The 27,034-nt window shown below is 43.4% G+C and overlaps 1 protein-coding gene across 3 annotated transcripts in view; it reads right to left on the reverse strand.

Moving 5' to 3' along the window:
- EIF2AK3 (eukaryotic translation initiation factor 2 alpha kinase 3) overlaps positions 1-19,570 on the reverse strand; it is a 51,773-nt gene extending 32,203 nt beyond the window's left edge. For 2 of the 3 annotated variants that reach the window (XM_075571983.1, XM_075571974.1), the window contains exons 1-5: positions 19,209-19,570; positions 11,186-11,315; positions 3,455-3,649; positions 755-885; positions 56-290 (exon numbers count right to left, since the gene is read on the reverse strand). In XM_075571983.1, coding sequence (XP_075428098.1) covers positions 56-290; positions 755-885; positions 3,455-3,649; positions 11,186-11,315; positions 19,209-19,498 — 981 coding nt within the window. In that variant the 5' untranslated portion in view covers positions 19,499-19,570. The remainder of the gene's footprint in view (positions 1-55; positions 291-754; positions 886-3,454; positions 3,650-11,185; positions 11,316-19,208) is intronic. The other variant, XM_075571991.1, reaches the window with a different exon arrangement.
- Positions 19,571-27,034: the final 7,464 nt, after the last annotated feature.

The raw sequence follows: 27,034 nt of genomic DNA on the forward strand, positions 1-27,034 counted from the left end.
CTCTTGTAAAGGCAAGATAAAGCAGATATTCCACATTTGTGGTAAACCTTCATACCTGCTGTTCCCACTCCAGATGGCCCAAAAGTCGGTTGAAAGCCATGACTTTCCAATCGGCTACAGAAATCTTTATGACCATGTCCTCTGTCCCAGTTTCTTGGTCATCCATACCTAAAATAATTTTAGACTCGTCCGTGCTTACGCTAGATTCAAGTTGGCCTTCAATAAACCCAACTCCATGATCAATATCAGGGATATAACGTAGCTCAAAGTGCCCGACACTGAAGTTCCACCTGTCGGGAGAAGAGAAGCCATTATACACAGGACAGCAACCCAGAAGAATGAACAATTCAGAAAGTCTATTGGAAAATGGCAGAAGCGCAGTAGAGATGGGGTGCTCAACCCCAGTCTAAGACCCCCCACCAACCCAGTCAGGTTTTCAGAATATCACGGCTTCAGCACAGCTGGTCCAATCAGTGGCTCAGTCGAAGACTGGGTCTCGAGGACTGGAGTTGAGCCAGAAATGTTACCAGCGTAGTTGGCAAAAATGAAGTAATTGCCTATGCTTTATTCCAAGACATAGAAAATTAGATCTAGTGCTGTAAAAATACTGCAACATACTTTCATCCATTACAACTGCCATGTTTGAGTCAGTATTCACCTTCCCAATGTATTAACTTTGTAAGTCGTGCTCTCCCCCCCCCCCTCCGCCACCCATTTACTTCAATATCTGTGGCACACTCCGCTCAACACTTACTTTTCACTGCCGCTACGAGGACCGACCGCACGCACAGTTTTTTGCTTTCGATGCAATAGAAGTATATCTTCTTGCTCTGTATCTTCTTCATTCCACCGGCGGCAGCCCATGGGAGAGCAGATGTATTTTACCTACAGTACATAAGTGACAAGATGCATTAATTCATACAAATTAACACAGCTCGTTAGTCAGCGCTTATAGTGCTGGCTATGCGACCGGCTACGCGACCGCGTGACGTCAGCCGTCGCGATTTCAGCACTGTGGTGCAGGAGACCAAGGGAGGGCGACAGGGGGCGTGGCTGAGCGGTTCACCCTCATTGGCTAAACCGCTCACTCACGTTCCGCTGACGTCAAGCGTCGATCGCGGGGGAAAAAGTCAAAATCCTTTGACTACCGGCGATCGCTCAGTCGCTCTGCAGCGCTATCGTGGTCACGCACACACTATGGGCACCGCAACGGACTGCATGTACTTGCTATGGTGCTGCACGATGGCGCAGTCGCAGCACTATAAGCGCAGCTTTAGGCGTCACAAAGTGTGAGACTTCGTACGATTGAGGTTTAAATAGAGGTAAAGAGAAAAACTGGTGCACAGCTGTTTGCACAGTGGGTCCCAAATGGTGTGATAAAAAATACCTTTATTGATCAATCTTTAAAAAAGGAGGTTAGCACCCTCCTACGCGTTTCGTGTATACAATACACTTTATCAAGGATAATGTAGCATGATAATGAGTGTAGTATTGATAAAGTGTATTGTATACACGAAACGCGTAGGAGGGTGCTAACCTCCTTTTTAAAGATGGATCAATAAAAGTATTTTTTATCACACCATTTGGGACCCACTCCTTGCTGTGCGCCAGTTTTTCTCTTTACCTCTTTCAATCAGCATCACTTCGCTTGGCTGCACGCCTATCAGGACACACAGGATGGAGGAATCATTTTTTATGAACATTCATTGTGAGTCCATGAACCATCCCAATGAGGGCTTGATTGTGGTTCACAACTACCTATCTTGCCCTTCGGGGATAATTGGTCTGTCTGAGGACTTTACTACAACATTCAGTGTCAATCCCCTTGTGCTATCCTGTTCATCTGCATATTGTTTACATGCTATAACTGAAAGAATTCGGCGTTGGAGCGCCTTTAATCACCAAGTGTTGGACTGTGAGGTTTAAATAGAAGCTTAAAAAAACCTAGCGCTTTGGTAAAAGAAAAAGAAAAGGACAGATTTTTTTGGTTTAGGACGTTTGGTTGTGGTCAAAATTGCCACCGGCACTTCACCGCCAGGACAATTCACCTTGCGCCTTTTTTTAAATGTAATCAGAGGATCTCCCCCGGCATTTGAAAGCGCGCTCATGCGTACGTCCAGCCAGGACACATTTTTACATTTCCCGTGGATATGCGCTAACAAATGCCAGCAGACCAGCAGCGGCTGGGGAGATACTCAGACTCAGAGGACATTACAAAATGTCATCTAGCAGCGAGGTAACCAGCGACAAGCTGTCCTGGCAGCGGAGCGCCAGTGCCGATTTGGTCCCTGCCAAACTTCCCATTCCAGGTTTTTGGCCACTAATGTAGCCACATAACGGTAACCAATTAAGTAACTTAAAAGCAATACTGCTTTTGAAAGGGGGTGAACCTTGTTAAAATCCCAGTGTCCGCTCTCCTAGTCCCTATTTTCTGGTTGTTCAGACGCCAACATATAGATTGTAAGCGATTTAGGGCTAAAATGGCTTGTATTTACAAAATTCTACATACAGCGCTGCGTGCATTGTAAGTACTATAAGAAAAAACAATGTCCAACTTTATATTTTACAAGAGCCTCGCTATATAGTAGTTTACATTTCATATTTAAAGAATCAGAATTGCCAAAGACAGACATTTTATGTGCATGTTAAAAATAGCCATTCTATTCCAGCTTTAAGTTATTTGTTCAATAATAAAAAAAAAAAGTGTTCATTTCACATCAGTGACAGTTCTCCCTACAGATCACTTAAAACAGTGGTGTTTGTGAGTGCACAAGGGAGGTTTCTTCGCTATACAGCTTTAGATTTAAAATATAGCTAGGTCAATACTCTATAAATTCCTAGAAACTTGGGATTCTACAGAAATATTTTATTATCGTTTATTTATAAAGCGGCAACATATTCCACAGTGCGGTACAGGGGGGTACAGAGTGCCATCAATTATATAAACTGAAGGACATACAAATAAGGAGAAATACAAAATGCAGGAATGCTTTTTAGAGGCAATCCCAGTCAGTTTTTTTTTTCATGCAAAATTGAAGCAGAGGGTCTCAGGAGGTGAACCCCGTTAATTTCAGCTGCAGGGACCCCCTGCTTCCAGAGGTACGTGCCTCTGGAGGAGGTGCCAGTAGTCACTCTGGGATACACTATTTTTCTGCATTTCAAAGCTCCCGGGCTCTGTGAGCCAATAGAAAGCTGCAGCGTCATCAGGTGCATCTTCCTGCTGGCCCATGTGATGAGGAAGATGAAAACTGCAGGGGATACCGGCACTCCCTTCAGGAGGTACCTCCGGAAGCAGGGGGTCACCGGAGCTGAAATTAATGGGGTTCAGCGCTGGAGACGCCTTGCTTCAAACTTGTGTGAAAAAGAAAAAAAGATGGGATTGCCTCTAAGGCTGCACCCCTCCACTCCCCACCCCCCCCCCCGCACCCCCACCAAAAGGCTGTATTAACCTCACCTTGCCACTGTAAGCGCTGAGACCATAGGTCGTAAGGGATTTGCCACCTACTAGCACAACATCATCGCCAAACTTGTAAGAAGACTCCAAGAGAGACTCTACAGTAAATGGGACAGCTTCCATACTTTCTCTGTCCCGATCCCACTGAAAGAGGTCTCCATCCAGAGACGGGATTATCATTTTATTACCGAAGACCTAAAAGAAAAAAAAAAAGAAAATCATTTAAAATACAAAAACTTATAAACTGCGTTTTTACTTGTCGGGAAAAGGGGAGAGTATGGAGGGGGAATGCCAATAGTGAACCAAAACCTGGTAGAAAAAAACAAAACCACACCACACACATTGCATGAGAAGTTTATGTTCTAAGGGTTCAATTATACCAAATGCTGCAAGGGGGCAGCGCTATTCTGTGATGTCACCCAGCGCTGTCACCGGGCAGCAGAGTGATTATACCAGGGAGAGCAGGCAAGGAGGCGTGGTCGTGAGCGGTTCTCCCGTTGCCAGCCAAGATCAAATCTGCAGATCGCGCCAGGAGACAGCCACCCTGCAGCTCCACGCAGCGCGCACACCGAGCAGGTTTGTACGCCGCTATTGTTTTTTTACAGGCGCACAGCGTGCATTTTCCTATACAATCACGCCTTAGGCTGCATCCATAGGACTGCAGCCGTGCTGAGGCGCGCGGAGGCTGAGGGAAAGCGGGTGCTTTTCCTGGCCTTGGTCCGCGCGCCGTCCGGGTGCGTGTCGGGGGACGGGCCAGTGACGTCACGGAGCTGGTTCGCCCTCATTGGGCGAATCGCTCACGTGACCGGCCCTGCACTCCCTTGAGCGCTTGATTTAAAAATGTAGGCAAGACTTACGCTTCCGCACACTTGCGGAAGCGTAAGCGAGCCCCTGCTAAAGCCGCTCTCATTGCGGCTGCAGGGGCTCAGTGCCGAGCGTGAGCGCGCCTACCCACAGGTCAGCGCATAAGCGCTGACCCTGGATGCAGCCTTAGGCCTCGGCCAAGCTTCCCCGCTGGCGTGCTGAGGCTCAGGGAAAGCAGGTACTTTCCCTGACCTTGCGGGGGCTTTCCCTGCGCGCCGTCAGGGGGCAGGCCAGTGACGTCACAGAGCTGGTTCGACCCTCATTGGGCGAACTGGTCACGTGACCGGCCCTGCGCGCCGGCAAGCGGGGAAATGTTAAATTTCCCTAAGACCTACGCTTCCGCGCGCTTGCGGAAGCGTAGGCGAGCCCCTACTAAAGCCGCTCTAATTGCGGATGTAGGGGCTCAGTGCTGAGCGGGAGCGCGCCTCAGCCAGCAAGCAGCAACCATGGACGAGGCCTAACAAGGAAAACCGTTAAACGCAGAAATTAAGATGTGAACTGAACATCCATGGACTACAGGCCTTTTTAAATAACAACAAATAAATGTTCAAAGCAGACACTTGCTATTGAGACTACAACCGCCCCACCCAATTAAAAAAAAAAAAAAAGGACGTTTCTCTGCAGAAATGTCATGGTCCGGTTTTGATTCTGCATCTCATTGTTTTGCAAATTGTATTACAGTATGTGCATCAACAAAAGATGCATACATTTACTGACCAAGATTTCCAACTGAACAAGACTTAGGGTGTGAAAAAACAGACTGGATTTCAACCATACAAAAATACTCAGATTTAGTCGGCATCAGTGTAGAATGTATTAAACTCAACAAAAAAATGTTCCCAAAGCAACATCCAATATGACAAAAATATACAGTGAACTACCTAAATAGCTCTTGAAAAAAGGGACATTTAGTTAAACCCTGTGGTCAAACCATTGTAAGCCTGCAAGCCACTACAAGGCATAACCAAATATTGCAGTTCCTAACACCAACTGATTAAAATTCTTATTTACCTTTATAGTTAGAGGAAGAATCATCGCATTGGATCTGTCCCAACCAGCTGCATGAAAAAGAACAGCTTAAACCCTGGGAGGGAGGAGCCACAAACCTCCAAAACAGCTGAGTGTGTTTATTATCTTTGTCCAACTGGTCTCAGGTAGTAAAAACAGATTTTATATTTTATCCTTGAATTGGATGACCAAAGAAATTTTATCCTCTGTAGCATTTAGCGAACGTTTAAAAAAAAAAAAAAAAAAAACAAACCAAAAAAAAAGTTCAAGATTGAGACTTCAAGTACCAAGTTACTAGTGACAACCTTTCTATTTTATATTTCCTTGCAGTGCATATAATTTAAAAAAAAAAAAAAAACCCCCGTTAAAACCACCTCTCACAACTTGTTCAAATCATGTACTGTATTTTTTTTTTTCCAAGGGATAAGTAACCATGAAAACAAAGCATAAACATGGATATTTTAATGTCCAAATGAAAAAAAATAAATACATTAAAAAAAAACACTTCAAAGTACTGAAAAAAATCCATATACACATACTGTATAAATCTCAATATTACATATGCAATCACTGTGCGATCTTAAATCCCTTAACAAAGGCTAACTGCAGCCAGCAGGATAATTTAAATGAAAGTCTTATCAATATTTATGAATCAACTGATGTGAACACCATGCTGCCGCTAATCCCTGGAGACTGCAGGACGTGAAGGGCACTTGAATAGGAAGGAAGTGGAGTGTGAAGGAGCTTCAGGTGAAGGATGACATCAGCTCTCACACAGCATTACCTCACCTATTAAACCAGGCAGTGAGTCACACGGCCGGACGCTTACTGTCTCCAGCAGCAGAATGTGGATTACAGAATGAGCACATTCCGAGGCTCGAGTATAAACCATTAGTGCAACCTCGCAGCTCAGACAGACTGATACAGCACTAGTTAAAATGCTTGATGGACATGGATTAAAAGATGATGCATGTTTCCCTTCAAATGGATAAACAATTCATTTTAAGAGGATTAAAAAAAAAATGATAATCCTAAACTGCATGTCAATCAGGTGCCTATTTAAACTCTTAAATGTATTAACACTGAACGATTTATGTGTGGGCATGCATTAAATAATGTTGCAACTCAACCAATAACATCCGCTACATCGGTAGCATACACCTCCCGGTCTGCTGGGATCTAGCAGAAAAACCAAAGTATCCGTTGGTAAGTATGGTTACGGCAATTGGAACGACCATGGACAGATTTGTAGAATTTGCAGAACGTTAAGACTACCAACATCGTGAATTAAAGCCTTCAAGAAGCAGCAAAATAGAAAATAGACCAAATCAAAATCAATGAAAGAGATTTTACAAGTTTAAGAACGGTGCAGTCTTCAACCTTTTTGACAAGTTAATCATTGGTTTGCTGCAAATTACATTTTAATGCAAATAAGGAAAACGGATTAAAGAGACAACATTAAAAACCTCAGTAACAGTAGCATAAAATGTCAACTAAAACCAAAATAACATTTCAGCTTGCTTGCGAGGCACAGGGATACTTAAAATGATATATATATTATAGCTGAAAGCACAGAACTGGAGGAATCGCCAACAAAAATAGGATAATAAGTCAGCAAATGAGAAAGTAGTTTGAGAAAACATGAAATTAAGCAATTAAGATGCAAGAGCAAGAATTCAATATAGACAGACTAGTGCAAGACTACAGTATCTGCAAGTGGATAACGGAGGATGCAAGTTTAAAACTGTATCCTCTTTAGTCTTACCCATATTATAGTTAAAAGATGAAGCAATAAAAAAGAAAAAAAAATGAAGACCTCAACAACAGACCAAATAAAAAAAAGTTTACCTCCAATCACCTTGACCAACCTAGAGTAAAAGCTGGCTTTCAATGTGGATGCTACACAATGGGCTAGGCTACATCCATGTCAAACAAGAAAGGATTTCTCAAACTCAAATATAACCTACGGTGATGACAACTTTCGCAACTGCGCAATTTTTAGTTGGAATTCATGAATGCGATTCTTACAGATTCTGTTTTATGTTATTTTAGTAAAGTTTTTTACATTATTGTGCCATGATAGCTCTCTTTCCTACTTATACACCTACTGACATTACGCCCACCCCGGACAAGGAAAAAGCAAAGTTGAGTATACATTCATCTAATTGCAGCAGTATGTATACATGATATAAATACCCAACAATAGATCCCCACCAGACAACACAGTGTTATAGCATATAAATAGTATTTTGCACAGATTGGTAATAAAACACAGCCCGAATATGTGGGAGATATAGGGCTAATTGACATATGAAACCTATATGCACATGGTATGTTCATTGGAATACACACCAGTATTAATAGAAGTGTACCTGAGGTGAGCACAGTATAACTGATGTCTATTATATTGTTTATTTCCACATATTCACTGGATTTATATTTGAGCACATAACCGGAGTTCCAGCACCCAGGAGGACTTTTTATATAACCCACCCTTCATTTTAGGATTTGTTGATTACAGAAAATTGGATGCGGTCTACACCTCAAATATTTTGAGTTATTAATGCATTTAAAATATTTGAGAAGCATACACGGACGTTATAAGGATTATTTACGAGAATACCACAACCATCAGACTAGATGGAGATACCAGTAAGAGAAGGATCAGCAACTGAGTGCAGCAAGGAGACACCATGTCTCCCAAGCATTTCATATCAAAAGATTATTTTTTCTTAATTCAAATATCTTAATGAACAATTCTACTATGAAGAATAATTAACTTCGATGAAGAAAGACTTGCTGTCCCAAGCACAGGACGAACAAGCAAAAATCAGAGGTGGGGACTGTGAAGGTGGGGGTAAATATGGCTGCTGTTAATAAAGGTTAAATCTGCCATTACCCCTACCCGTCAGTAATACATTGGTATTGTATTGTATTATATGAGAGATAGATAGATATTTGCTTGGTTCCAGCACCTCAGGAATCAGGGGTTAATATGTTTGCAGTAGAATTGTTGCAAATGTTATGTTGCAGCTCTACCCACCAATCTGGCCTGGGCATGTAGGCAGCACCTGGCCCTGAGTGTTGCAATATTATGGTTTAAGTATATAAAAAGGTGGGGATGGAGACCCCTAGCAGACAGAGCCTGCAGAGAGTTAGGCCTCGGGCATGGTCAGCGCATCGCTGCTGCTCGGCAGTGACCCCCTGCAGCCGCAATGAGAGCGGCTTTAGCAGGGGCTCGCTTACGCAAGCGCAAGGCCTCGTTCAGGGTGCTGGCTTCGGAGGGAGGGCGTGCTACCGTACGTGCTGCCGTGAGAAACAAAGTATTCAATTTGAATACTCGTTTTCAGGGTAGCAACTGCCCTGTCTCCGAAGCCAGGAGTTGAAGCGGACTACAGTTTCAATAAACGAAAATTTCGTTTTTTGGAGCTGTAGCAGCGTCACAGGGACCAAGGCAGCCAATGAAATCATTCTTCAGAATGATTTCATGACTGCAACTTGGATACTTACCCTGCCGTGTGTAACCCCGCCCCCTCCCCAACGCTGAAAAGTCTGCTGGGGGATAAACACAGATCGCCCAGCAAACTGCAGCACTGCCTCCCTCACGCCCTCCCTCCGAGTCCTGCAGCTGACACCCTGAACGAGGCCTAAGTCTTAGCCAAATTTTAAATTCAAGCGTTCAAGGGAGCGCAGGGCCGGTCGCGTGAGCAGTTCACCCAATGGAGGGCGAACCAGCTCTGTGATGTCACAGACCACACGCCCCCCGGACCAAGGCCAGGGAAAGCACCCACTTTCCCTCAGCCTCCGCACGGCTGCTGCAACCCTGGACGCAGCCCTACAGGGAGAAACTGCAGTGTCCAATCCAGTGCTGGTCTCAGGTCTGAAAACCAGTCCTGTAGGCATTGGGCAAAGAGAGAACAAGGTAAGTCTCTGCAAGTACGTCCCTGCGACTAGTTAGGCAGGGTATTCCCTAGTTGGGTATGTGTGATGTTTGTGTCTTTTGTATAGTTGTGGATGTTTTTCCAATAAATTAATTTGATAAACTCTCGTGTTCTGTCTGGCGATATTGATCCCTGGTATTCGTCCTGGTCTCCCGTGACAGGGACAATGTATGCCGCGATGTAACTGCAGGGGGGGTCCATGCTTCAGAATGGGACACCGCACAGCATTCATTCTCGGTGCCATAACCGCTGGGGTCACGTGACAGCACATGCAGCAGCACCGGAGAGACTAAGCTTTGCTACATCTAACAGATAACATTGGCAATTTGGCCAGAAGCAGCGGAGAAGACATCCAGCAACTAATCGCAACTCACCAAAGCAATATGAAGATGGGTTTCCATATTAATACAAGCAGGACCAAAGTTATTGTCAAATACGTCAACTCTACAAAGATCAAAATGTATGGAAAGACAACAACTCAGGCGCTTTGGACAACTCAGGAGTAGATAGATTGGGTATTACCTGAAGTGATAGGAAAAATAAATGGGTTTGAAAACAAACAAAAAGACTGTCATCACAAGGGTGAAAAAGCTCAAATAGAATTAGCCCAGTTAGGTCACACACAGAAATTACCATAATTGGACAAAGATCGTACTCTACAAGATTCCAAAAGACCAAAAGTAAAATGGTAAGAAATCAGAAAGTTTGTTGGTGAACATTGAGAGGCTTGCAACTACAGTACTTGGAAGGTAATTGGGAAGGCCTCCATCCAGTAGAGGATCAACAACAGCTGAAGAGATCGCCCCTCTCTCAAAACTAACTATATCTATGCAAACAGAAAATAAAATAATGTAGCCAGTTTGGCCCCCAAAAGGTCTAGCAAGAAATACATGTAAAAATGTAACAGTGTACTCATATCTAATCTACACCTGTCCAAAACTAATGCAACATAGTGGATATCACAGTAACCAAGTCCGCTTCCAGTTGGTATTTACAGCGAGATCTGCTCAATTAAATCTTATGTTTTCTGCTATGTTCCACCACATCCATAGATAATTTCCTGAAGAAGCTACACTTGATGAATGAAATTCTGACAAGAAGCGAATTTAAAAACAAAAAAAACGACATCGCGAGTCAAAATAGTATTTCAAAATTAGAGATGTGCCATGCAAAGTATCCGGCCGCTCCTCCTCCTCTTACCGAGCACCCCAAAACTGTAACAATCTACCTGAGACTCACAGCCACCATCAGTCTAAGTTCTTTCAAAACTAAAAGCTGTCTCTCACATTTTAATCTGGTCTGTAACTGTTTCATACACCTATAATATATATTATCTTTAACTGTGCATGCAATGTCTTGTATATAATGTATACCATGTTCACTTATGTACTATGTAACCACGAGAGGCAACGTTCAAATGTATTTCTTCCTGGTAAAACATTTTATAAATACATAAAATAAGTTTACCTCTTAATGAAGCATACAATAATGGCAAATGTAATTGTCCATGCTTCTCTGAAACATGCATGGAATATGCCCACATTACTACATGACCGTATGTATATGCATAAAAAATAAAATGTGCCTGTGTATTTTCAGGAAGTGGCTAGAAGGCATATGGAAACCACACGCCGGTAACATCACATTAGTAAAATAACACTGTCCTATGGGTTGCTGGCTGCCCAAACTAATGTTTAGGGGAAACCAGAACACATTTGCAGTGCTAAAGAACAGATTATACTAGGCAAGGAATGTCACGTGGTAAGAGACATGAGGTAGGTAAATAAATGGTATAAAGGCCTCTGTGTAGAATGTGATGGCCCAACACAAGAAGTCTGTAAAGGAATCATTACCCACCTCAATTTACAATCCAACACAGGACAGACTAGCATTTGGAAAAGGAATAAACTGAACATACCTCTGGCTTACTAAGGCTGGATGACACGAGAGTCCCCGACCCGACATCTAGGTCCCACTGCTTTCTGCCATGATTCTCTGCATCTAGGGCTGCAATTCTTCCATCCAATGTGCTGATAATGATCAAAGACCTGATGGGAGAAATTACAGGTTGTGAAAACTTTAATTACCTTCACACTGGAAGTTATTAAAGATAATTCCCTCCCCTTCATTACAAACTTCAGATTCTTCTATTGTTACAACGTAACCAAATGTTTAGCCAACTCTTAAGGCCTCTGATATAGTGGATGGCATCGCGTGCTCCTGTCGGCCGAGCAATCTGTGGCCTGAGATCCACAGCGACGGGGAGGCGTGGCCATGATGTCATGAGGCTGGTTCGCCCGCATTGGCTGAAAGCTCACGTGACCCGGCCATCACGTGACCAAAACCAGGTGTCTCCTGAAAAATCTGCCGCCACTTATTCTGCTATAATTGCTTAACACAAAAATAGCAGATGTTGCCTCTACATCTCGTTTCCCTTTGTTTACATCAGGGGCGCGCAAAGGTTTTTTGCTGCCCCACCCGTTTGCCGGCTCCAGAGCTCACGCCCCTCCCCTCCCCAGTTACCTGGCGTCAAATGGCGCAGAGAACGTCATTTGACACGTTTTCATGACGTCACATGACCCTGTGGCGACGTGACAAGAAGCCGGCTGAATCCCGGTATGTTGAATTTGTAGAGATCTTGCGCGGTCCCCCAGCATTTCATTTAAATGCCTCTGGGAAGAGCACGGGGCATCTGCAACCATCTGCACCCCCCCAGAAAACTCCCACACATCCTCTGGGGGTGCGCCCTCCAGTTTGCGCACCGCTGGTTTACATGATCAGGATTACCGGTGGAGTGCTCCCATATTAATTTTGCATATACAGTTGCAAAGCAAATTCGCCTTATTAAATAAGGAAAACCAGGCCCGATCGAAGTGCGCATAAGAACTATAGGAAAGACCAATATTGATGCCATGACAAGTGTGCTACTGCAGGTGTTTAGCTGCATGTGATTTCTAACCGCACCTGCAAAGCAAACAGATTAATTTCATTGAAGCTAATTTCAAGGTAATTGTTTAAGGGTTACCGTCACAAGACAGGAACAAAAAACAGACACAAATATTTGTCTTTAGAACAGGAACAGTTGTTATTTTACAGTAAGATACCAGCAGTTAATTCAAATGTGTGATTTCTGTGAAAGTGCATATGTATTGTTTAGGTTCCAACACTGCAATAAACAAACAGTAACGTTAGGTGAAAGTGACACAAAAATAGCAACCGGATTTACAGATCACAGCGTATATCCATATTTCACATTTCGGAAACTGTGGCACTATTAAAAATGCTTCTTCATGTCTTCAAAATCAAGTAGCAGCATTTTGACTCGATAAGATCACGCTTGTTGGATTCAGTACCATGGAATAAAAGGATACCTACTGCACTCCATACAAGAACAATGTCAAATACATAAATACTGGTGCTCCTGTGCTTAGGGATTGCCTGTCGGTAATCCAGTGTGCATGATCAGAAGAAAAAAGGACAACACAGGGCACTGCAGATTTTCTTATTCGTTTGAAGTGAAACTTCTTTGCCGGCAAAGAAGTTTCACTTCAAAAGGAATAAGAAAATCCACAGTGCCCTGTGTTGTCCTTTTTTCTTTTCAGCACCATGGAAACATGACATTATGACGCCACTGGAAATCCCCATGCAGTTTTGGCAACAGCTGTTCAAAATGCACATAAACCAAACTGTCATAAAGCTTTGGAATCCTGCATTGTATAATGTTCAGCCAATCAAATAATGACAGATCTTCCAAATAAATCAAGTTAGCAAAGAACTGCATGTTTTCACAATAGCAAAAAAAAGGTGTCCCTATGCAAGTAGTTTGGTTTTCATAATTAATTATTGTTGCCCATTAACCCATATAGTGGAGTTCACAGTGGAAGTGTTAAATAAACCTGCAGCTACACATTTCTAATCCTCTAAAAACTTCTTAAACTTTAAACATTAAAACATTGTCTGAGCAGCTATCAATGATCATAACAGCTACCTTTACAACCTCAGCCTATTACCGTCATACTTGAAGGTCCCTATTCATCATAATGCAGGGTTAACAATACATTCACACACATTGAAGTGTGGAAATCCGGACTCCTAAATATGCATTACCCGTAGAGAGATGTAAAAAGTAGAGACACACACACTTTATAATGCGGTTTCCATTTTAGGGTTCATTTTGCAAGTTCCATAAAGCTGCTGACCGTTTTATGGAACTCCCTCCTACTGTCTCTGTACGTTCTCCCTACCTAACAAATAGACTGTAAGCTCCTCGGGGCAGGGACTCCTCTTCCTTAATGTTACTTTTAATGTCTGAAGCACTTATTCCCATGACCTGTTATTTATATTATCTGTTAATTATTTGATTACCACATGTATTACTGCTGTGAAGCGCTATGTACATTAATGGCGCTATATAAATAAAGACATACAATACTCAGAAAATATTCTGCAGAGTACACAGGAAACAGATAAGTCTGGGTCGGGTGTACACAGGCAGCAGATAAACAACCTTCCAGAATGAAGATCTATTTTGTCCTCACAACTTTCTCACCATACTAACAAGCCATTTAAAGGTTAATTTGGAGTTAGGAAAAAGATATATCATGTATGTTTCGGAACAGATCTGGCAGAACAGAAACACTTCGCCCACATAACCGCTCTCCATTTGTAACCTGTGTTAACTAAGAATAATTTGGAACTGCGTGAAACCAATTCATTGGAAACTCCATACTGTATATAAAATAAATAAATCACACCCCACTTTGCCGTGTACAGTATTGAGTAGTATCAAATGCATGTGGCCCTTGGCCAAGCCTAAAAAAAACCCATAGGTTTACATTCCTACACATTTTAAAATCAAAAACATGACACCCCTTTTTTTTTTTTTTAAAGCAAATTGCCGAGACTAAATACCTATTTACAGATTTTTTTTCTCTTTTTTGAATTCACTCACCACTTGTGACACATTCTGTAAAAGCAAACAGAATCTTTCAACAGGTGTTTATTTCCCCAGTGAACACATGACTACCTAGCCCTGTATATGACAAGGGACTAACTTAGTCTTCAAGCACACATAAAACACAGAAACTTCTGGAGGGGAGAGCACTTTAGCCGAGAATCACTCCTGCAAAGTAATAAAACTAAACTCGCAGGAAGCTATATTACAATACACCACTTACATTTATGAACCAGTGTGTGTGTGTTGAACATGTCAATGAGGAGTCAGCAGGGTCACAAAAAGTCATCCCAATGACCATCCACTCAACTGGAGGCACCAGTATTCTTGCCTGGTAGAGAAACTTATTCAGCGCTCAGGTGCTCAGTTTGCTGACATCAGAGAACCACAAATCAACTCCGCGAGATGCCAGTTACACGCACATTGAAAACATTAGTGTGTGAGAAACCCCTATCAGAATTGTTTATAATTATCCTGCCTGCCTCTCTTCTTATCCACACCTTCTTCCCCACACCCTCAACCATGCTGTTCCCTGTCACCCTTCCATAGCTTCAAACACTTTCACCCCACCTTATCTCCAGTATATCTCTTCTGTATTTTTTTTTTTTTTGCTCTCCCTTATTCTGTTTTAGAAATAGATTCCTTTGCAAATCAGTATTGCAGACCTGAGGAAGAGGCGAACTCTCAAAAGCTTGTCCTATGACAAATTGTTAGTCCAAATTAAAAAAAAGTTATCACCCAATACTGAAGAACTCATTTATTCTGCACCATCGCAACTGGACTAACACGGTGTATATGTATATATATTTTGGTACTCTATTTTTTAACCCTCCTTCTGGCATCATGTTCCTATGCACGACTACAACTGCATAGAAAACACACATTTGTTAGATATACTATGCATCTAAATGTGCAGCTCTTTAATTAAGCCAAGCTGGTGGTGACAAAAAGTACCTCAACATTTTTTTATAACAGTATGTAGCAGCAAAGATTTGTTAATTCCCATCTCAGGCATCCACAGTCAGAAGCATCTGTAATTGCTCCCAAGGTGGGAGATTAAGGCAGAAATAGCCTGGATCATACGCAGGGCATTAACAAGCAACTGTATTGGTAGGAGTCATGCAGACTGGCTGACAGTCATTCAACGGGCAGCAAACATTGACTCTTCTCTGTACTAGTCTGCTATTGTTATATTTATCCAATAAACTGTCCAAGTTAACGAGGAGAAATAGAGATGCAAGTACAGTAGGGCATGGGGAAATATATAAATATAGATAAAAAAAGATTTAAAAAATGAAATAAATGTAGGAAAAGGTGTATTAACATTAACAAGTGTCATATTTAGGGCTAGAGATGAGCCTTTCAATCTGATTGGATCCCAACACATTCCTTACCATGTGATAAAGTAACAAAAAAACATGAAAGTAAAACATATTTACTAAGGTTCATCAGCAGACATTAAGGATTACATCAATCCCAACCATAAGCAAACATGGACTGAATAAATTAATAATGTCTGAAGGGCTGGAATGCGACATGAGGGAGTGGCTCAGTGAGTAAAGACACTGACTGAGAGTTTGAAGCAGGGGAACCTGGTTCAATTCCTGGTGTCGGCTCCTTGTGACCTTGGGCAAGTCACTTTATCTCCCTGTGCCTCAGGCACCAACACATAGATTGTAAGCTCCATGGGGCAGGGACCTGTGCCTGCAAAATGTCTCCGTAAAGCGCTGCGTAAAACTAGCAGCACTATACAAGAACATGCTATTATTATTACTACATGACAATAATGTGTGTTACATAGGTAAACTTTTGACCACCATGCTTGGAGTCGGTATTAGGGATTATACAGGACAGAAGCCCTTCATTTATCATTCAGTAGCGGAGGGCCTTGCAGTGCACAACACCCAATTCAACCACCCGCATCAACAAAGAAAAGGACATCCAACTTGCTGGAACTCACTACTCGACCTGCCAGTATATTAATGATCCTTTAAGAATTATTTATTCTAAAGCAATGCTAATTAATGAATATTATATTTATGTATCTGTCAAATCTCATTTAATCCAAACTTTAATTTCCTTCATGAACAATGTAAAACAGCTCTTTTTCCATGCTCACCATTTTGTTTTTTTGTTTTTGTTTTTTACTTCCCCCCCCCCCCCCATAAAAAAAAGTCTTCCCCTCAAAAGGCTGCTAACAACCAGAGGTTTATGACAACAAGAACATTTCATTAACAAATATGTTGGGTATCTGCATGGTAAACCATATGCCAATGAGGTTGGTGAAGCAAGTGGTCAGAACAGGTCACATTGTGATTACTACTGCAGGTTCTGGGCCTTGAAGAAAATAGAAAATATCAAGGACAAATAAGGTTGGGAATTTACCTTCAAGCATTTGTACTGGGTATCAAATTTTATTTTGAAATGCCTTTACAAGATACTCCAGGGACAGTGGTCATTTAAGTGACCATACAGCCATCTTCACTTATCTTTTCAAGTACAGGAAAAAAATAAATATGCAATGTCCTCAGCAATCTGAGGGGCCCCAGAGCTTAACGTGCCACAGTACTCCCCCAAATGGCACGCTAGTTCATAAGAAGGGGGGGGGGGAGCAAAGGAAATGCTACTTTTGGGGATTGCTTTTAAAACATTTTAGACCTGTAATACCAACATCAATAGTGGGGAAGCTACTTTAAACTGTAAACGATACCAAGATATCATCATGCATAAAAAGGTGATAGAGGGAAGAAAACAGAGCATAACTGTACCCTGTATAAATCCTAAGCAAGGTCAAACCTGGAACATAAACTACAGTTTGGGCACCTAAGATTAAGGAACTATTAGAAGTGCAAAGAGCTGCTGCCGAATTAATAAAGGGGATGGAAGGTCGGACTTGCAAAGCCTATCAAATTAGGATTGTTTACATTAATAAAAAGAGATCTCCTCTTAGATCTATTACAATTTATAATACAGAGATGTAGATATGCAAGGTATACCCTTTAAGTTAACTTTTTACCCTGGAAAAAGTAACTTTCATCCCTTGCGATTAGAGAAAGATTTTCCCCAGCACCAAAGGAAAGATAATTTACAGTAATCAATGAATTGTTTAGACATTCTTTAAAAAAATGGAAAGGTATTTAGGGATATAAAAAATACATTACAAAATCTCAAGAGTGTGGACCCAGAGAAAATCATGATTGCAATTATTTGAGTCAAGAAGGATTGTCTGTACCTTACCACAGGGGTGCAAAAGCTGAGGGGCACAACATTTTCTGGGGGGATGAGAGAGGGGTGCAGCGCTTACAGAGGCCTCGCGCTCTTCCCCCTGCATTTAATTTAAATGAGGGGAGCGCGCGAGGCCTCTGTATGTCCCTTACCTTGTCTCGGGCCGCTTCTGCCGACGTGTCGCCATGGCAAATGGAGTCATCCAAATATGCAGGAGAAAAGGTTAAGGCGGGGGGGGGGGGGAGCACTCAGACAAAAACAGTTTGTGCACCCCTGCCTTTCCAGACATAATTGGCAAATGGTGCGCTGGGGGGGGGGGGGGTGTTATCACGTAAACTCAATGGACAAATATGCCTTTTGAACCTAATCTACCAAATTGGTAGGTTACATACAGTTTATTTTCAAGATAGTGGCATGATGAGATGAATTATACCTTCCTGTCTTCTCCCCCTCAAAAAAAAAAACAAGCAGAGCGTGGTTTTCAGCACTACTGCAAGTAACCACACAAATACAACGTGATTTACTGAAATGGCATATACTGTATTAGTAAGGGGGCAAACAAAGCAAAGTGATCTGCTGGAGAAGACCAATTGACAGTATCCTTAAGGTGAGGGGTGTGAAGGAGGGATGCCATCATCTTTGAGTGGTGGAGGGGGGTAAGAAAGGAAAAGCGGTGGTGCCATCTGCAAGGGGGTTACCACAGACGCTCTTAGAAGCACTAGAGTCGCAACAAAGGCAGCCCCCCTAAGAGTCACCCCCAAAATGCTTCACTGCTCCTGTCCACTAAGCCAACGTTAACATGAGGAAAAGACAAACAACTGAAAAGACCTGCATATAGTCATCACCTCCCCCCTGTATCTCTGCCATTGGGGTCTGTTAGCTACTCAACTGTATTCACCTCAGACACACATAGAATCAACCTCGTCACAGCAAAGGCGGCAGCCAAAGGGTCCCAGCAGGTTGCTGAATTTACAGCTGCTCTGTGACCAGGTAAAATATATCAGCTGTATATTGATGCATTTCCCTCTTCACCATTACCTGCTCTCACAGCTCTACCTCTGCACAATCCCAAGTCCTCCCCAACTCCTTGATATAACAAACCCACACCTGTACCCTAGGTTTCCACTCCCCCTGTCTTATAGATTGTAAGTTTCCTGGGGCAGGGTCCCACCTTGCTTACTGTAAAAACGTATGCCAATGGTTTATTGGTTTCATCGTCAAACCCTATTGAACTGCGCTCCAGAACATGCCGGCATGTTATAAATAATAATGTGAAGGAGCCGTACAACAATTTCTTTAAAGCGGACATCTTAGCCTACGCTTATAGTGCCGGCGACGGCACACTGCGGTCGCTGGAAAACTCAAATTGAGATGACTTCCAGCGATCGCGACCAAGCTGTTGCGTCGCTGTCACTATAAACGCAACCTTAAACTGCAGGCTTGTTGCTCCACAAAACGACTCCTACTGTAATATCCCAAACAAATGAGTTTTTAGATTAGTTTATTATCCCCCACATCTTAAAATATAGCATAAACAATCTTGCCATGCCTTATTTACACGCACTAATGTAATAGTTTGTTTTTTTAGACATTATCACCAACTCTGCTCTTTTCCTTAGAGCAAGCAACACAGGTAAAGAACAAGCAGCAGCGTTTGGCCTCAACTACACGGGGATCCCCAATATAGCCACATGCAAGTGTCCCCCCCCCCCCCCCCCCCCACCACCCTCCCCCTGCGCAGGGGGACACACCGCTCAGTCACCTGGGTCTCCGCTCCTCCCGGCCGCCCTCCGCGAAGAACTCCTGCTCTCCCCCCACGGACTCATCGTCCTCCACCGTCACGTCCCCGCCGCCAGGGAAAGCCGCCGCGGCGGCTCCGGAGAGCGAGCTCAGGCTGCTCCCCGCCGCCTCCTCCTCCCACGGGTGTCCTGCTCCGGTCTCCGGGCCCCGCTGCTCCACCAGGCCGCCCCCCGCCGGCCTCAGCAGCAAAAGCAGCACAGCGGCAAGAGACAGCCCGAGCCGCCACCAGCGCAGCCCGCCGCCGCCTTCCATGGGCAAGTGAACATCTGAACACCACCTCCCGCTCACACCAGCGCCGCCATGACACCTTCCAATCTATAAACTTCCCCCCCTCCCCAGGTCTGCCTGACGTTTCCCCATGATCGCCCCGCCTCTTTTTCGTCAAAACCTACCAATCGCCTGGGAGAGTGAGTCAGGAGCGGCTGGCGGTTGGTTGCCGGTCACGTCTATCACGCTGAGGCCCGCCCACTTATATGCTGACTCCTGTTGGCGGAGGGGAGTGGAGTTAGGAGCTGTCAATACAGCCGCAAGGCCCCTTGGGATGCAGCGTGCGTTTTTCAGTCTTCAGACCGCGGTGACCGAGCATCAGCCAATCAGATCGCGGCCTCGCTGTTTACTTTTCCCGACGCCTTATCTGTTAAGGCTTTGCAGCCAATAGGCTGCCTGCTTGAGGGCGCTGATTGGCTTCCCGGCTTAATGAAGAGGAGGTTTGGGATTGGCTGATGATAACGTCAACAGAGAGGGGGGGGGGGTGTGTGGGAGGTCTGTCCCAGACTGATTGGTTGCAGGTGGCAGTTGAAACGTGGCCGGTTTTGAGTGTGTTATCCGCCTCCGCCATGGCTGTCATTGTGTAAACAGGGAGGGAGGGGGCAGGGAGGAGCTGAGCGATGTACATGTGGGAATAGAGGTGCAGTCCCATTTAGAGCCACGATAAACCAATGTCAGCCTTCAAGGGGAACACTTCAGTGAGATGTCTGTGCTCAGTGCTGGGAAGTGCTGATAATAAAATAACTGTTGGTACATAGACACGCATGTTAGTACATAGACACGCATGTTAGTAGGTAGACATGCACGTACTGTTAGTACATAGACACGCATGTTAGTAGGTAGACACGCACGTACTGTTAGTACATAGACACGCATGTTAGTAGGTAGACACGCACGTATTGTTAGTACATAGACACGCATGTTAGTACATAGACACGCATGTTAGTAGGTAGACATGCACGTACTGTTAGTAAATAGACACGCATGTTAGGTAGACACGCACGTACTGTTAGTACATAGACACGCATGTTAGTACATAGACACGCATGTTAGTAGGTAGACACGCACGTACTGTTAGTAAATAGACACGCATGTTAGTAGGTAGACACGCACGTACTGTTAGTACATAGACACGCATGTTAGTACATAGACACGCATGTTAGGTAGACACGCACGTACTGTTAGTACATAGACACGCATGTTAGTAGGTAGACATGCACATACGCACCTTATTTTTTAGTTTTGTGTTAATTTAATGCCCAGTATTCCATTTGCGACATTTCGTACATAGACCCCCATAATCTGTGCTGTACCTTGTTCTTACTTTGTTACCTTCTCTAGCACTGTTGGTTTTCTATTGCAGCCTGGATCTATCATAATCTTTCAAAGGGAAGAGTAAAAAAAAAAAAAGCTGTCCTTTAAATGGGTTATTTACATGTGTCCTCTGTTCCCTCTAGTGCCAGAAGATCTTGCTACCTCATTCCTCCTCTCTGTGTAAGCCTCTAGAACAGGGGGGCGCAAACTTTTTTCCCTGCGCCCCCCTGCCGGCGTCCCCTCACTCCCGCGCCCCCCCCTAAGCCCCACGTACCTGCGCTCCGGCGTCATGATGTCACGTTGCCATAGCAACGTGACGTCACATGACCTCGCGGCGTCATTTTGACGCCGCATTGCCATGGCGATGCAGGAAGGAAGCCGCCGGAGCTTAGGTAAGTAAAGGTTTACAGAGGCCCTGCAGCTCCCCCGGCACTTAATTTAAGTGCCTTCGGGAAGTGCGCGGGGCCTCTGTAAACCCCGCGCCCCCCGCTGGCAGTCTCGCGCCCCCCAGTTTGCGCACCGCTGCTTTAGAAAACGAGCAAGGGGCAAGGACATACAGCAGGCCTGCAAAACTCCAGTCCACGAGGGCCGCAAAGAGGCCAGGTTTTCAGGATATCCCTACTTCAGCACAGCTGGCTCAATTAGTGGCTCAGTCATACTGAGTTGTACAGGCCTGACATACAGTGGGGCATAGGGGCCGCTCAGTGACACTTTTTTTGGATTTACACTGTATTTTATTAGGGCAGTGAAGGGTTTATTTACACTTTGTTTTAGAAAGCTGTGTAATGTCCCCTTAAGAGATAACCTATTCTTTATAGGCCAGTGCAGGAGTCTGTGAAGTGACTGTTTACAGATGGCGTTGGAAAGCGCTTAACCTGTTTTGTGCCGTATGGGCATACTGTACAGTGCATGTCACAAGGGCTGACACACCAGTGACCCCTATGATGCACCCAATATCGCACTATACTTGTTTTCTAGGACTATATTGCGATTAGCACTTCGATCTGTACTCCCTCTTCTGTTGATGTCACCGGAATTATGTCATCTGATGACAATGCGTTGCTGGCCCATATGACTGGGAAGGGGTTAAACATGTCACTGTCAGTGCACTTTAGTCCTAGGAAGGATTGCTCTTTAAAGGTTCACAAAATAGTGTCTATTTTTGTACCATTACTTAACACAGCAATACAATGCTGATCCTGTTATTGAAGCATTTGGCCCAACCTAGAGTAAATTGTAAGTAAACATGTTACTAACACTGGCAGATAGCTTTGTCACTATGAATGCCCCTGATTACTATAAAGCTTCTGTCTTGCTAAGAGCTTGAAATTGGGATGATTGAGGCAAAAATTGAATTAACTGTATGCCAGTCAGTGCTAATAATATGCAACAGAGACATTCGCCTTAACATATTCACAGAGGTTTCTTTCCACATATTGTAGATAGGTGTTTAGGGAAGTATATTAGCTACTTGGGACTCTTAAAATTAAGACTTTATTAAAATAGGTCTCCCTTTCTGTCTCTCTCTTAATGCATCACTCCCGGCGATACTTTTTATTGTTATATATTTTCTTTTAATAGGTTTGAAGCAGGGGGGCTCCGAAGCTGAACCGCATTGATGTCATCTCCGGGGACCCCCTGCTTCCTGAGATACTTACCTCCGTTGGTGCTAACTGTATTTCTGCACAATTTAAAGGTCACATGGGCCAATAGGAAGCCGCAAGGAATGACATCACAACTTCCTATTGTCCTGCAAGACACGGAACATTTACGCCGCCATATTCATAGCCCACGACTAGCCCCATCTGGCCTGTTACCAGCACCCCCTACAGAGATAAGTATCTCAGGAAGCAGGGGGTCCCCGGAACTGAAAGTAACTTGGTTCTGCTCCGGAGACCCCCCTACTTCAAACGTATAAGAAGAGTATTAGTGGGACTGCTGCTTTAAATGGCCATCCAATGAAGACACAACTGATGTTGCAACTTCCCGAAATGGCAGCCATTTTTCTTTCCCTGAGTGAAATTTAAACCTGTTAACTTCACCGGTAAATATCTTGGGAACAGGAAAGTACCCAGAGATGAAGACGGTAACGTTGGGCTCTGGGGTACCCAACCTATAAAAATAAAAAGGGGGGGGGGGGCTAAAAAAAGTCAGAGAAACTGCTATTTTAATGAGACATGACTGTTATTTTTACATTTATTTAACTTTGTGGATATGCGTTAACCTTGGAGAAAATTGCGTTCATTAATGATGTTGATAAGGTCCCGTTATTAGCATTGAATTAATGGATCATTGTGGATCTGGGCCATAATGTTAAGGACATGCTCAGGGAGCAAGATATTGTCACAAGAGACCAGGCATTTACACCTTTTTACAAGGATCATACATGGAGCAAAACAGGTAAAGTGAAATAAATTGTAAATTTATTCGCATGAAAAGTCATACAGACAATGATACACAAACTACATAAGAAGAGACACACACTTGGGAACTGGGGTAAAAAACTAGACTTTCCAAGCTGTATGGCACTCTAAACAAGAGTTTTTCTTTGACCGGAACTTAGCCCGAAATGTCCTGGAACTCAAATCGGTATGAAATTCCAGACGCCACCGCAACCTTCTCTACGGAGGACTTGCTTTTGCTTGACTGGGTCTTGGCTCCAAACGTCCTGGAACTAAAATCGACTTTAAATCCCAGCCGCGACTGCTACGTTCATTTTTGAGAACTTGGTCCCAAAAAGATGGACAGAAAATATTCCGGGTTGTTTTTTCTGAAGCCTTGCTATTCGCGCTAGAGCATCTTTTTCCACATTCAAAAACTCCGCCGCTGTTTTGCCGCTTGAGAATCTGCCGGCTGATTGGCTGAGAGGTTTCTTATAGTATGTTGGAGTCCATTCACAAAATACTACAGCAATCACAGAACTTTCCTTCTAGCCAATCAGAACGAAGCCAGTCCTGTGAAGCCAGGTAAGCGGGGATTCTGAATCTGCCAAGTGACATGTGCAAGTTTGCCACCTAGTCCCTCGCTATTCAGATGCCACCCGCTGTGTCAGGCTCCTCCAAGTCTGGTGGGGTAAATGATAGTCTGGACGACTTCCATTCATCCCAGGATGTGGGTACTTGAGCCCTTCCCTCCTACCCAAATGGTCTTCACACCTCAGGCATTCTCTGGTGGCTTTCAACTCCGATGTTTCAGCAGACTTACTTGCACCAAACTTGGTAGCCTGTCGGAACATTGGTTCTGAAAGTCCCAGCTCATTACCGTGCACAACAGTATATCTTATATGAAACAATGTTAATAAAAATATACGTTTACATGTCCTAAGTCTCTGGGTATGGGGAATAGAATAGAAAGATGCACTTTATTTTCTACTGGCCTATATTCCTCTGACACTATCCCATAGACTTGGACTGGACTCTAAGAATCCCCTCACAACCTTATCTATGATTGGAGCACCCATGGACCCCTATATAGGTTCTGGGTTACCAGGGCAGTAACTGGCACTTACCTGCAGGGTGGCGGCGACATCTAGGACCAGCAGCAGCAGTCCTGTGGCGGTGGCTGCCAATAGGAGGCTGTCCAATAGGAATGCTCCGTCTCCTGCGCCGGTCACGTGTTTCCCCGGCGGCTCACACAGACACTGTTTACCTGCTCCGGTGCTGTGGAAGTGATTCCTGCAGCTCCCCCGCCGGCTGAAGACACCTCCGATGCTTCCACCGCCACAGGACTGCTGCTGCTGGTCCTAGATGTCTTTGGAAAGGTAAGTAATAAGATTATTTCCAGCTGCCCTGACATTACCCGACGCCGGGTATTACCCGGCGCCGAGCCCACTTCTCAGTTGCTGGGTCCGGGTAGCTGGAAATGTGCCATGTACCGGGTAATTCTGGGTACTCGGTACACCACTAGAGTGGATAGTCAAATAAAGACCAATAGTGTCAAATAATGAATAGAGCAATAATCTTGAACAGAAATAAACGACTAATAGCTGCTCGGCTAGCAGCGTTGACATAATGGCCGCTTTTCAAAGCTCCCGCACCCTGTGGGAAAATAGGAAGCTGTGACGTCATCAGGTGCGGCTTCCTATTGGCCAGCAGGATGCGGCAGCTTTAAACTTTGCAGAGATACCCCCTTTGAAGGTCTGTATCTCGGGAAGCATGGGGTCCCCTGGGCTGAAATTAATCGGGTTCAGCTCCGGAAACACCCTGCTTCAAGCCTACTGTATGATTTAAAAAAAGAAAAAAAACATGAATTGATCCTTGAACACTGTTTAGCTTATTTTTCAGCTGAATGTATAGAAGAAAAACCTTAATAATGTTCCTAATAAAGCTGCAGACCAAGCAATACCCTACGTGTTTTTTTTTTTTAAATAAATCCGTTCTGTACTATGAGAAAATACTTGTAGCATTTTAAAAAAAAATCTGACATTTTTAATGTATTATAATATAACAAGTATTTTTTGTTTCCATAGCAGCCATTTCCAACGTCACATCCCTTTCCTCTTCTGAAACACCCCTTTTTGAGCCCTGTCCTCTCTCTAGCAGTGCACCAATTGTATCTAGTGACTGCCTGGTCACATGATCTTCCCCACAGAACTTTGCATCTTTGGTCCTCTTCTGCTTCACTGACAGCCATTTAGTGAACCCCTGAGCCGAATCTTCACCGATCAGTCACAGAAAAACGGATCGATCGGCAACTTATTGTGTGGATTGTATTGCTGCCCACATTAAAGGGGGGAAATTATATTAAAAAAAACAGCAGCTTGAACTGCTGCTTTAAAGTGATTCGCAATTTGATCATCTCCATTTTCACTTTTAATCAAGTGAATAGCCAGTCCTCACCCATTGTCTTTTATGTCTTACAAAAGCAGTGTATTGTATTCCTAAGGCTCAGCTCCTATCTGCGAAATGATTTGTAATGGGCACTTGCACAGTAAAGGTTCTCTCCGATTCTCTCAAGGGAAAACAACCTTTGCCGAATGGTTATGAATGAGGTAATACTTTAATTCACAGAAGATAAAGAGAAACGGATTCTCCTGTCTCCGTGGTTTCTGAATTGCTTCATTTAAGATTCATGAAAACCATCCTGTCATGTGATGAGATTTCCTATTATCTCATTCTAACTCTCCCAGGGGATGTTTTCTATTTAAAAGTCTTTGTAGCCGTCAGTGGACAGTGATGTCATTTTAGGAAAGGGTTTTCATTCAGTAGGCAATGCCTCAGAGATATAACCATTGGCGTCTGCAGTATGTGTAATTATTGACTAGTCCGATTCCTGCTATTCTTACTGATTGATTTGGAGTCTATATTCTTATTAGCATGGGGTTGCTATGATATTGTGGCATGTGCTATACAGTACAGACACACTGGGCTATCAAAGTGTAAGTAAATGTTATGTTTGTCAAGTAAACTGATGTAAAACTATTTAATGTAACAACTGCAAACCGTTATAATAATAAGCTACTATTTACAGTATTTTGGAAGGTTGTTTGTCTGTTTGCTAGGCATTTGGACACCTTTTAATATATCAGAACCAAATTTCGCATGATGGTTCCTGAGATGAACGAGCAGGTTTTTGTCTATGTTTGGATACAATTGGTTGTCATTTTGACTCAAGATGGCGGACTGAACCTTTCAAAACTGCAATAATTCTAAGCAAATTTGGCAGGATAGTAAGTAGCTGGACTGAATTTAGAAAATCTATATGCTGCACATGGTCAATTTTATTTTGTTTGTTCCAGAGTGAAAACTGGAAAAAAATGTGTATGTTTTTACACCTGATGGAAAAAAACTAAAATATATAGTTTACCCAACAGAATTAGAAAAAACAAAAGTTAATTAAGAAACTAAAAAATTAAATTAATCATTTATAAATCTCTGTATTTTTTGGTTTCTTCGAATTCTCGAGTAATGCCTGGTACTTTCAGCTAGTTTATAATTGATTTACAATGCATTCCCAACGCTAAAGTAGCTCCTGAGGTCTGAAAATACCTGTAATTGAAGTAAACGAATAACCATCCAGGTATTAGCTTTAACACACATTTATTGAAGTATGGTGTGGTGAGTACCTTTCTTGTCCGTGGTATGTACTGTATCTTGCAGCTGATCACACATTTCTTTGGACCTACTGTAACACTGTTTACTTGAAACTCGGTTAAATATTAAGCTGATGTTGACAAGCTGATTCTGTTTTTCACAAATGTCCTATTTG

The sequence above is a fragment of the Ascaphus truei genome, chromosome 1, assembly GCF_040206685.1.
Source record: "Ascaphus truei isolate aAscTru1 chromosome 1, aAscTru1.hap1, whole genome shotgun sequence".
NCBI classification, from domain to species: Eukaryota; Metazoa; Chordata; class Amphibia; order Anura; family Ascaphidae; genus Ascaphus; species Ascaphus truei.